At 37.2% G+C, this 12,389-nt stretch overlaps 1 protein-coding gene across 6 annotated transcripts in view; it reads left to right on the forward strand.

The window, feature by feature from the left end:
* LOC109002563 (protein MON2 homolog) overlaps window positions 1-12,389 on the forward strand; it is a 45,951-nt gene that overhangs the window by 11,950 nt on the left and 21,612 nt on the right. For 4 of the 6 annotated variants that reach the window (XM_035695525.1, XM_035695527.1, XM_035695526.1 and 1 more), the window contains exons 4-18: window positions 774-847; window positions 1,000-1,155; window positions 1,418-1,538; window positions 1,739-1,794; window positions 2,803-2,857; window positions 2,961-3,017; window positions 3,140-3,241; window positions 4,092-4,172; window positions 4,288-4,340; window positions 8,765-8,834; window positions 9,846-9,909; window positions 11,553-11,701; window positions 11,804-11,931; window positions 12,017-12,074; window positions 12,292-12,389. In XM_035695525.1, the coding sequence (XP_035551418.1) occupies window positions 774-847; window positions 1,000-1,155; window positions 1,418-1,538; window positions 1,739-1,794; window positions 2,803-2,857; window positions 2,961-3,017; window positions 3,140-3,241; window positions 4,092-4,172; window positions 4,288-4,340; window positions 8,765-8,834; window positions 9,846-9,909; window positions 11,553-11,701; window positions 11,804-11,931; window positions 12,017-12,074; window positions 12,292-12,389 (1,322 nt within the window). The remainder of the gene's footprint in view (window positions 1-773; window positions 848-999; window positions 1,156-1,417; window positions 1,539-1,738; window positions 1,795-2,802; window positions 2,858-2,960; window positions 3,018-3,139; window positions 3,242-4,091; window positions 4,173-4,287; window positions 4,341-8,764; window positions 8,835-9,845; window positions 9,910-11,552; window positions 11,702-11,803; window positions 11,932-12,016; window positions 12,075-12,291) is intronic. The other 2 variants (XM_035695529.1, XM_035695530.1) reach the window with 2 other exon arrangements.

Here is a 12,389-nt window from a genome sequence, read left to right on the forward strand (position 1 = left end):
CGGGGCTAAATTATCAGATGAATAATCTGAAAATATTGTATTTTGATCTGAGGTAGATTTTTTTTTTATATTTTTATCAGGGAGAAGATAATGTTTCAACATCTTTATATTTTTTTGATATGTAATAATTACATCTTTATTTCATGTATTACAAATGGATCTTTAATAATTTCAAATCATGTAAGATGGTAATAAGGCCTGATGAAAAGGTCCTACAGACTAGTGAATGAAACTCCTTAACAAGCTTTTGAACGCCGAAGCAATTCTCCGTAGTTGATAAGTTACTGGTTTTGTATCTAACACACTAATTTTGCTCAACATTCCACTTCATGGATTTTGCACTGAGAGTATGTCACAGGTAATTCAACTCAAGTTGATCAATTTAGTTGCACAAATCTAGTTCTCTCTTGGTGACATGCAATGAACAGTGATGGTGTGTGAAGGATCTTTCTGGCTATTTAACTCAATATTGAAGTTGGTTCTATTTATAACTTGATCTTTACTTGTTGTTTACTAAGTTTTTTAATGTCTTACTACTTACAAAAAAGGTTTGTAATCTTTTACTAGCTGTTTGGCACATGCGATGCTCGTGTCTGGTCTTAGTGGGATGGAAACAAATAAGTGAAACCGAATCATGCAATGAACAGAGAGAGAGAGAGAGAGAGAGAGAGAGAGGCAGCAAGAGAGGAAGTGTGAACTTTGCTTTATATCATATCATAGATTTGAGTTAATGCTAGGGCTTATGGAAGTCACACCTTGAATCTGCAATTCAGGAGAATACAGCTCAAGCTCTTGGTATCTGTCTTCGGCTTCTCGAAAGTAACCGATCCTCCGATAGTGTGAGGAAGTAAGCCATTTTTTTTGTAAGAATATTGTTGTGAGGCCTTGTTGCTATTTTGTTTTCTGTAATTTTTTGCCTTCATTGGCTTCTGTATATTTATGAAACTATTACCCTCCTTTTCCATCTGGAAATCATTTTTTCATTTCCATGTTTTCCAGTACTGCTGCAGCTACCTTCAGGCAGGCGGTAGCCCTGATTTTTGATCATGTGGTTTGTGCTGAGTCTCTTCCTACTAGCAAGTTTGGTTCTGGAGGTCAAATCTCTCGAACGGGTACAGTTACTTCTGATGTTAGTCGCGGCATCAACCGTTCAGAGTATGTTATTTTTAATGAACATCTTCCACCAACAATTTCTGTTTGTGTCCATCTAGTCAAATCTTGGTACAACAGAAACAATATACTGCATGTAGTCCGTATTTTTCTTCATTTCAGTCTTAGCAGTATTGGATATGAGAGGACTTATATAAAACAAGAGTAGTGCATAAATTGGTTTTGTCCTGCTTTCATGCATAGTTTTGAATTTAGATATTCAGCAGCTGATCTCTATCATATCTCTATATGGTTGTCTCATTAACAGGTCATTGGAGAATGAATATGTTACAGGAGGGCTATCAATTATGAGGGAGACTCTGACAAATGCTGGAAAGCTTGGGCTTCGTTTGCTCGAAGACCTGACAGCTCTTGCTGCAGGTGGATCTGTATGTGCTGGTTTAGAACTAGTAATCTGTATTCCATACTGGAACTTTTTATTGGTGTCATAATCGATAACTCCTAAACACAGTTTCTATTTTGTATATTATTCTATACGTTCCATAAACATGAATGCAATTATCAGTCAGAGGAATTGTTTTGACAGAATTTCCAACTAAAGGATAACATTTTTGACTTTATCCTACAGGCAATTTGGCTGCGTGTCAATTCTCTTCAACGAATATTTGTGCTTGATATACTTGAGTAAGAAATCCTTTGCTCCTAAAATTTTATGTTCCTGTAACTTGTATTGACCAGAGTTGCCTCATAGTCATGAACAGATATTTGACCTAACCGCTTTGCAGCCTTTGCTACAATTATTCATCAGTTGTCCACTACTATTTTCATGCCTTTGGGTATTGTCAGAAACATACACATTGAAGTTCCATTTATTTATTTGTATATAGTCATTTTATCTTATTGGACATAAACTTATCAAAAAATAAAGAAATAAAAGAGAGAATCCAAAGTAGAGTGCCATCCAGATGATATGATGCGTTTCCAAATTTAAAAAATCATTTAGGCAAGGAATGTAATTGATATAATTGCTTAGGTTTGATGAAAAAAACTGTTACATTTGATCTTGATAAAATAATACACAATGATTGTCCACTCCAATTATCAAAGCATTTAAGCAGGTTGATTGTGGAAATGCTATCAAGAGTGTGCGCTGTCCTCGCATTTAATGTCTTTTCTTGAGCTTTGTGTTTTTTCAAAAAGACACTCATTTTAGGACAGAGGGAGTCTTGCAATTATATTGAGTGGTCAAATCCTGTTGAGTGGGTCCTAACATCAATTAAATGAGACAATAATTCAGCATCTTCGTTATAAAGGGCCATTATAGCTTGACCTTGTTCATTTATCAGGAATTTTGGTATTAACTTTTGGGTCACATTAGAGTCCTAGGTTGTTGCGTGTCTTGAGCCAACTTCAATTGTTTTATCATTTGTACCTCAAGAATTCACATATTACTTAATGGTTTGCTTTGGCACTTGACCTGGCAGGGTTGCTTGTCTTTCTAATGCCCAAGTGTTAGAATACTGCACACTATGATCTCTTCTTTACCAATTGGAAAAAAAAAAAAATTACTGTACACTATGCTCATACTTATTCATCAGTTGAACCTTCCCAGTTTGTCTTTGTCATCTGCTACTCAACCCATATATGGTTCCTTGTGGCTTTATTTACTTGTACTTGATGCATGATCTTCAGATTCATTTTATCCAATTATGTGGCAGTTTTCAGAACCTTGGTTCCCTACGAGCAGGTAAATATAAAAACATCTTAACTAAAAGCATTATTTTCTGGCGTTTTGTTTAAGCATATTAGTTAAATTTTAGTAGTTGAAAAGATTATGTGATACACAACAGGTTTTGCGGCACCAGATATGTTCAGTTCTAATGACGTCAATTCGTACCAATGCTGAGGTAATTAATCTTCTGAAACATGTGTAGTCAGTCTCTTGATCCATCAGGGGTTTTTTGGCATCTTAAGAAGAATTTTACAGTTGGAATTCTCTTTCCTTCAAATGTATTCAATATTCATTCAGCCTGAAGGGGAGGCAGGAGAGCCTTCTTTTCGACGCTTGGTTTTGCGGTCCGTTGCACATATTATCAGGCTTTACAGTTCATCCCTCATCACGGAATGCGAGGTGTGTTCTTTTTGTGAATGATCTTCTACCTGTGCAGTGACTTATCGATGAAGTTACTCATATCATGCTCCTGTTGTCCTCCCCAATTCACCAACAACTCTCTTACCCTTCTAGGCATAACACACTCGACACCAAACCCCTTTAAACAGTAAACATCACAAGTATCACGTTACTTCACATTGATGAAGAAGATGATCGATGGACTCTCCATTCTTCTTACTCATGCAACACCAATCCACAATATGATATTCTGCTTTCTTTAGGAAAATTTTCCCAAAAGCCGCTGTCCACACAAAAAAAGCCACTCTCTAAGTGGGGGGGCCCTTCACTCTTAGAATGCTCTTCTAAGGAAGCGAGGAACCCATAGATAGGTCTTTTACTGAAGATAATGGAAACAGTTGCCTTTTTTTCTGGCTGAAAGATATCAAGTGGCTGATTACTTTATCTAAATTAGGACATTCTGTTACAAATCATTGCTTTGGAATGTCTTTTCTTTGTTTAATGATAATGCATTTGTCTCTTTTCCTATTTCCGATTATGTATTCTTCTTGTATACTTCTTGTGTCCTGGGGCCATGCCTTTTTGTTTTTTTTTTTTTTAATAAAATCATCGATTACTTGTAAAAAAAAAAAAAAATTCCTTTTTAGACTTGCTAGTTCCTAGTTTCATAGCTTGTCTTTAGGTGTTTCCGCTTGTATACTTCCTGTGTACTTGAGCTATGCCTATCCACTTGCATTAATAAATTTCGTATTACTTATAAAAAAAAAAAACTTATAAAAAGTAATGAAAGTGCATCCATTTATTTGAAATTTACATCTATCATCAAACTGATAGCTTTTTTTTAATGCAGGTTTTTCTTAGTATGTTAGTGAAGGTTATCTTTCTTGATTTGCCATTATGGCATCGCATTCTTGTTCTTGAGATCTTGAGGGTAACTTCGATGGGGCAACAAATACTTGTTTCATATCTTATGTCCGAAATATTGAGTAGATTATCGATACCTTTGAGACTTCCCTTTGATGATAAAATTTACTGAATTTTGATAGGGGTTTTGTGTGGAGGCACGGACGTTACGTGTTCTTTTTCAGAACTTTGATATGTAAGTTCACCAGCTGTGCTTCATTTGTCACATACTTGTCAATTACACCTACCTCTCATATAGCTTCGTTGATAAGAAGAAACATCGAAATAGAAGCAATGATCAATAGTTGGTCCATTGAATATTTACCTAAGATAACATTTTACTGTATATAATGATGGACCTCCCATCACCATGAGCATTTTCTTGCAATGCATACCTAAAAAAATGATCAAAATCACAGTTTCATTTGAACTAGGGAAAGACTCAGGCAAAAACAATTGAATGGATTCTCCCGTATAATATCAAGAAGCCAAGAGATTAGGTATAAATGGAAAGAAAACTCAAGTCTTGAAGATTGAGAAGTCAGAAAGCTTGAAAGAAAGATGAGTTTGCCTGCGGAGAAACAGCTTGGCATACATAGCACAAGCAATGACTTGTTTATTGTAATAAAAGATGATGGCCAATCATGATTTGCTCTTTCCAGCTTCACTTTAAATATTCAAATGCCTCTTGATTTTTTTTCCAACCATAATATTGCATAATCAGCCATGAAAACTCTAAGCAATGGAGATAGGATGAAGTTCTGGCATGATGCGTGGTGAAAGGGGCTTCTTTAGATATATTCCACATGGCTCTAGCTAAGGATGCATTAATAACAGCTTTCAAATGTATCTCCTTAATGGACGATAGATTTAAGGAGAGTGACCCCAGACTGTGAGATGAATATGTTTAACACATTCTGTGCTTGATTATATTTTGTGCGGTTGTGATAGGATGGGGAAGACAAAATTCTTTGAGCCATGTCTAAGAGAGGTTGTTTGAAGTCAAATTGTTTAAAAATACATTGATCCCTCGTGCTAGCCCTAGATTTCCACGAAGTGGGTAAATTTAATACTACCAGCTAGAGCCTCATGAGCCCTAAGTGCGTGGTGGCTCATACTACCGACAACTTTGTTGGCCGTGTTGTTGACACAAAAAGAGTCGCCAGCATTTGACGACTCTGCTGGAGTACTCCGACATCAAGATCTGTCTTTCCCGTGAGCCCTAAGTGTGTGGTTTCGCAACCCAAACACCCAACGGCCCAGTTGGCAGTGCGGTCGACACAGGAAGAGGCAGCAACGTCCGATGACTCTTCTTGGAGTACGCCGGCATCGAGATCTTCTCCAGTGACAGGATCTATCTCTCGTCGGGCCTTTCGTGGAGGTAAATCACAGATTTGGGAGTCCAGATTTGCAGCTACTCGTCGCTGAGAGTTCAGATCTGCTTTATCTCTCTTCTCGTCGAGGCAACGAAGAGGAATGGAGCTTGGGATCCTTTGCATTTGAAACCGAAGGTCTGATTGAGATGGGTCAGATTGTGCACTTTTGGGTGGAATCGAAGGCTTTTGAGCTTTCACCAGAAACATGGGCGTCTTCAATAAATATTGTGGAGAAGCGTAGTGGTATAGGGTGGCTGGTGGCTACTATGGAAGCAGTGTTACAGACGGAGAGAAACTTGGAATTCATAAAACACTTGTGCGAAGGTAACAGAGCCTTCGTGGCTTAACGAGGCTCCAATGTACATGGTAGATACCTGACTGTTACCGAATATGGTGGAGGAGGCAGGCAGAGTGATCTAGTCATTCCGGAAGGGTATGAAGGGCTAGGTTGGGAGAAATTTTCTGTCGAGTTACGTAGAGCCGCTGCTATGTTTTTATCCATCCCTGAAGATGGGTCACGGCGGGAAAGCCAGGAGAAGACATCCGGTCATCAGAACATTAATTTGGAGGTGAAACAAACAGACCTGAGCACAACCGTGGTGGCGAGACAATCATATGCGGCAACTCTGAAGACAAGTCACGCTTTGGCTACTCAATTTGATTCCAAGGGCAAGAAGGGGAATTGTGAAAGTGGCCTGGAGACTATGCAAACCACGCAAAGTCAAAACCAACAGAAGGAGTCTGACTATGGCAATATGGCTGAAAGAGAGATGCTCAGTACATTAGAGGAGATGAAAAACCAACTTGTTGAATTGGAGGCAGTGATTGCTTTTTTATCTACGAAAATAGACTTGCTTTCAGCTGGAGGTAGCAAGGCTATAATGCCAAAGAAGAGGGAATCCAAGATAGGCTCAAATTCATTAAAATTAGATAAAAGAAAATAGAAAGTTGGGTTTGGCCCAATCCCTATAACCAGATCCAGAAGAGTGTGGAGGGTCAAAAGGAAAACAGAGTCATTCGAAGTGGGTTCTACGTCGGGTATCGGCGTAGAGATAGCCGGAATCGAATGCCCTCCGCCATGTGTCTGCGTTCTCCCTGAAGAAACGATGGCACCCTCACCGGAGCTGAGTGTAACGCCGAGGCTTGAGGGAGATGTAGGGTTTGCCGAAGTGGCACATAATGGATTGTTGGGGGGTGACGCATCTCCAATTCTCATCGAAGAAATGACAACAACCACGTAGGAGGTGGAATTTTGTGGGTTTGCCGCCAACCCAGAACCTCCAATGGTGACCATGGCCTCACCACTCATGATTGAGAGAACCAATTTGTCGGTATCTCTTCAGGCATCTTGTGACAATAACAAGGGTGCTGTTGAGGAGGTACAACATTTGAATGTAGGGGATGGTGTGGAGGAATTTTTGGGCTTGTCATTGGTGCCTTGCGAGGAGGAATGTTTAGGGCCTGGTGTACAGTTGGGAGCTGAGTCTGGGGAAGATGTTGTCCCCTTGATATCTCTTCCTCCGTTAGCTAGTTCATCATCGGAATGGGTTTTGCAAAAGGTTAACGAAATACAACAATGTGTGGGCATTACGTTAGGAGGATTTGACGACCAATTCATAGTACTACACACTGCTATTGAGGCGGGTCACCTACTTGAAACGAAATCAAGATTTAAGAAGAGCAGGGAGTTAAAGCGTCTTACTTGGGCAATCAACTACGACACTAAGGGAGGTAGTTCAAGTCGAGGGAGGACTAGAGGGAGGGCATGAAGCCTTCCTCCGTCCTTGTAGGAAGGGGTGTAGTATTAGTTTCGTGTGTGGCATGTAGAATGTAGCTTCTAAGGGAGTTTTAGGTGGTGTCTTAGTTTTGTGGAAACAAGAGGTTGGGGTTGTTATAGTTGCTTTGCTGCGGGGAGGAGCGTTTTGTCCCATTCGGGCTTGGTGTATATTGGATGGACTTACTAGTCATTAGGGGTACTCTAAAATGGGCTAAATGTTCTCTCTTGTATACACCCAGTGTACTTGGTTACGCCTATTGATATTAATACATTTTTACTTATAAAAAAAAAAAATTGATTTTCATGAATTATGATACATTGGATTATTTTTTAATCTGTTCTTAGAACTTCAAAAGAAATGTTGAAATATCCATCACCACCCCTAGGGGTGGTTTGGCTGCCTTAGAGTGGCTGGAGAACCACCCTTGGGGTGGCCGGAGGACCCCAAATGGGGTTATTGGAGTGATTGACAACCCCTATCCAAGTGTGTTTTGTTCTAAATTTTTTTTAACCCTTTTTTAATTTTTAATAAATTTGATTCAATGTGTGTTTTTTCTTATTCTCCAATAAAAAAAAGTTGATGTGTCAATTTTTTATTGGAGGGTGTAAAGAATGTGATATAAACCAGGTCCTGATTGAAGTTAAATTCTAATAAAATTTATCTTATCTGAAAATAAAAAACATAGGCAGACTATTTACTTAGGAAAATCGCTTATGACTAGTACTCAATGGCATATGACTTTGGATGGAGCCGAATGGGAAATAGGATTAATTGCTGATTGAGAATTTGTCAAGTCAAGTTGACTTGTTCATGCATCTGACTCTTAATGTTTTGTTTTGTGTATCTAATTTGAAAAGAGCAATACTATACAACCTCCTAACCTCCACATACCACATCTTTTTAAATTTTTTAAATTTTTTTTGAGTTTATTCTTTTTAAACTAATTCAATTTTTCTATTCATTATTCATATATTAAATATTTGATAAAAGAAAAAAATAATAAAAATTAAAAAAAATGTGGTGTGTGGAGGTTGTGTAGATTTTTTGATTTGAAAGATTGAAAAACTAGAAAAAAAAATTTTCATTGCTATGTCAATATATATATATATATATATATATATATATATTGGTGTGTGTTTATGTATGTATATTGAGATCTTCCTTTGTCTCCCTTGTTAGGTGCTCCTCTTGTATACATTCTGTGTTCTTGGGTGGCACCCTTTTGTGCATTGAATAAAAATGACTTCTGAAAAAGTTATTGATATGGCGATGAAATCTTCTTCTTCCTTTTTTCTTAACTAATATCTCATTATGATAAGAGTTGATAATATTGCTAATTCATTGGGCACTTTTGGCTTGATCAAGTCTACACAACAACTTATAATCGTACCAGACTCCAGAGTTATAGTTGGTCATTTGTGAAAGCATTTATGTGTCATACCCTGCTTTCTTCATTTGCCTTGTAGGCATCCAAAGAATACAAATGTTGTGGAGGGCATGGTTAAAGCTCTTGCTAGAGTTGTTTCAAGTGTGCAGGTAAGATATTGGAGCATCCTTTTTTGATAGGTATCTGTTTGGAGCATTCTTTATTCTAATATCTTCGAGCCTTAGCCATATTTTTTTAGTTTGCATTTCATCATCAGTACAGGTGTCTGTTTGTTTGTCTTGAGAAATGCTTAACTAAATTTCTGTAGCCTATGCTTTTGTATCTTGAATTTTCATTCATTTAACTCATTGGAGTGAATCTAACTTACTAATAATGACAATCACAACAACAACAACAACAAAAATAAATAAATAAATAAATGATAAGGAAAGTGCTATATACTACACTTTCATCCCATTTGTATACCATTACGCTGATGTGATACTATCCATAAACCTTGGATCAACTCTCTCTCTTTGTTTTAAAGAATTTTCTTAAGAAAAAATTTCAAACAGTTAATAGGTAATCCTGCATTAACATAGATGAGTGCAGTATATATCATAACTCTAATATGATGGAGTGACTTGATTACGGGCTTTCTAGGGCTTGCAAGTACAATCTCTATTCTAACTAGCATGGTCAATTTTTTTCCCATGTTTTACTTGTTTTCAAGACTGGAAAAAATTTGTGCTATGATTGAAAGTTGTTCCCATGCAATTCTGTACTTTCTAGCAGATCATAGGGAATAGGACCCTGTTTTCTTTCTACATTGCCAAACCTTATTGTGAATTAATCATGGGTTGTTCTTGACTTGTCAACTTCAATTTTGAGTATCATATTCCGTGGCCACTTGTAATCTACTTTCGGCAATGTCTTCCCCATCTTATAAGGTTTTTCCACTGCTTGGAAAATATCGCAGCCTGGATTTCTTACCAAAAAAGAGAGAGAGAGAGAGAGAAGATATTCCAGCCTTTTAATTTGGTTGCATCTTTCATTTTGGTGTATGCTAGTGTTTTTCCAAGGGCATATTTTCAGCTGGTAGAACTGAAAATGCCATTAGGTGGTCCTGCTTTAATCATAGTTCCATTCCCGTAACTAGCATATTCTTTATAATGCTTTAGGTGTTAGATGCAAGTGAAGAGAGCCTGGCAGCTGTTGCAGGGATGTTCAGCAGCAAAGCTAAAGGTAGTCAATTAGCTTTCATTGACATATAGCTATGTTTTTCTCAAAGATCTGCTATTAAAATAAATAATATTCCTTAATTTGTTTCTGGTGTTAAGTTGTCCTTTTGTTGAAATTACCATAATGCTTTTTAGCTGCAATTTTAGAATTAATTAGTTTCACTGATGAGACATCTGGTTCATGTTGAAATTATGTTTTTTTTTTTTTTGTGACGTGATACACCAGGACCATGGGCTCAATTGGTGAAGGGCTAGGTGATGAGTGGTCAAATCTTTGATGCAAATCTTATCAAGAGAGAAAAACCTAGCACCTAAATAACCAATCGGCTGTTCTTATTCAGAGAGAAATATTGTTGTTATAAAAATCTTGATTTTATTTGGACACAATATGTTGTTAAAAGATGAAAATTATCCATCTGTGGGCTTAAGGTCAGAAAATCTCTGAGGAATTATGAGATATCAGATTTCTTGTTTCATTTTTGCTAGAGTAATCACCAGGCCGGCATAAAGTCTTATAATGGGAGAATTTATAGCGGGGCTAAATATTAAAATGGTCCTTGTGGTTTGGCCTTTAGACATATTACACCCTAACCTTTAAAAATGAAGTTTTTTTATCCTTGTACTTTCAACTTCGGTTGTCTTGATCCTTCCATTACAGATCCGTCAGACCCATTGACGAAAGCCATGCCATCACCAATAGAAACGCCCCACGTGTCAACATAAAGAATCTAAAAATATTTTAATATTAAAAGCTAGAAAATTAAAAAAAAAAAGGTTAAATACAAAATAAAATTAAGAAAAAATCTAAACTTAGATTGAAAAAATGCACAGTAGATAAGAGGGTGGCCGCAGCCACCCCATGAGAGCTACCCTAGGGGGGCTGCGGCCACCCCTTTTACCCTGACTGTGCAACAATTTTTTTTATTATCTTTTAAATTTAAACTTATATTTTTGTTAGCTTGTTATTTTTTATTTTTTAATTTAATATGTTAAGTTTTTTTTCTTTTTAAATATTTTTTGTTTCTTATAAAAAAAATATTCAAGTTTTTTATATTTTAGATTTTTTGTGTTGACATGTGGCGCCTTTCTACTGGGCTTCCGTTAGTTGGTATGACAAATCTATAATGGAAGGATCAAAATGACCGAAGTTAAAAGTATAAGGATGAAAAAGCTTATTTTAAAAGTTAGCGAGTAAGCTGTCTGAAGGCTAAACCACATGGATTATTTTAGTATTTAGCCCTTTTATGATCATTTGCTTCATTTGCTGATCACCCTTTATAACATTTCATTGTTTGGTCTCAATTCTCATTGCGGTATTACCCGAAGAGGTGCTTTAGCATTACTTCTTAGCATCACAGGTTCACAGTGATCCAGTGGCTAATATGTTAGGTAATGAACCAAAAGGTCTTCCAAGGATTTCTGACCATATGTAGAGTCAACATGGATTGAGAGTTAATTTCTGTCATATTTGGGGATGTAAAGCTTTTGTTGGGAAACTCTTTTGGACATATGGAATACATAATGAATGCATTTACACTTTAAACCTTCTCTCTCTCACTCTCTCTCTCTCTCTCCTCATGGGTTTCATCAGTTATCATTATCACAATTTTTATGCACATAGAAGATGACAAAAATGTATTTCTGCAGGGGTTGAGTGGAGTCTTGATAATGATGCCTCCAATGCTGCAGTCTTAGTTGCCAGTGAAGCCCATTCAATAACTTTGGCAGTTGAAGGTCTGTTGGGTGTGGTCTTTACCGTGGCTACCTTGACGGATGAGGCTGTGGAAGTTGGGGAGGTAGTTCTGTCATTTCCTTTAATTTTCCCTTTCTAATATTCTTTTTGAAACAAGGCAAATGCTAGCGCGCTTGACCTTATGTTTCTCTCTTGGTGCAACCAGCTTGAATCTCCTAGATGTGACAATGATCCACCAGCAAAGTGCACTGGGAAAACAGCTGCTCTCTGCATCTCAATGGTTGATTCTTTGTGGTTGACCATACTTGATGCGTTATCCCTTATTTTGTCAAGGTTTGGTTACTTTTTTCTCCTAAAGGAACTTTAGTCTTATGAAAAGTGGAATTTCTGTAAATCTGACCTGAAGTGATTTTGGAAGGTCACAAGGAGAGGCCATTGTGTTGGAGATCTTAAAGGGATACCAGGCATTCACTCAAGTAACTACAATTTAACATATTGACTCAGCACATATTTATGTCTGTCAGATTAGATTTATTTTATTTCAAGAGTAAAGTCCAGCATTATTTTCAGTCATGGTTCTGTTTTAGCTATTCTTAGTTGCATGAATAACATCAACTTTAATATTTATTAAAAGCATTTTCTGTTTCCATCAATATATGATAGATGACAAGGGTTTGTATGATTGCTCCACAGGCATGCGGGGTTCTTTGTGCTGTAGAGCCTTTAAACTCTTTTCTAGCATCTCTTTGCAAATTCACAATCAATTTCCCCAATGAAATGGAAAAAAGGAG

This window comes from Juglans regia, chromosome 11 (genome assembly GCF_001411555.2).
Source record: "Juglans regia cultivar Chandler chromosome 11, Walnut 2.0, whole genome shotgun sequence".
Classification (NCBI taxonomy): Eukaryota; Viridiplantae; Streptophyta; class Magnoliopsida; order Fagales; family Juglandaceae; genus Juglans; species Juglans regia.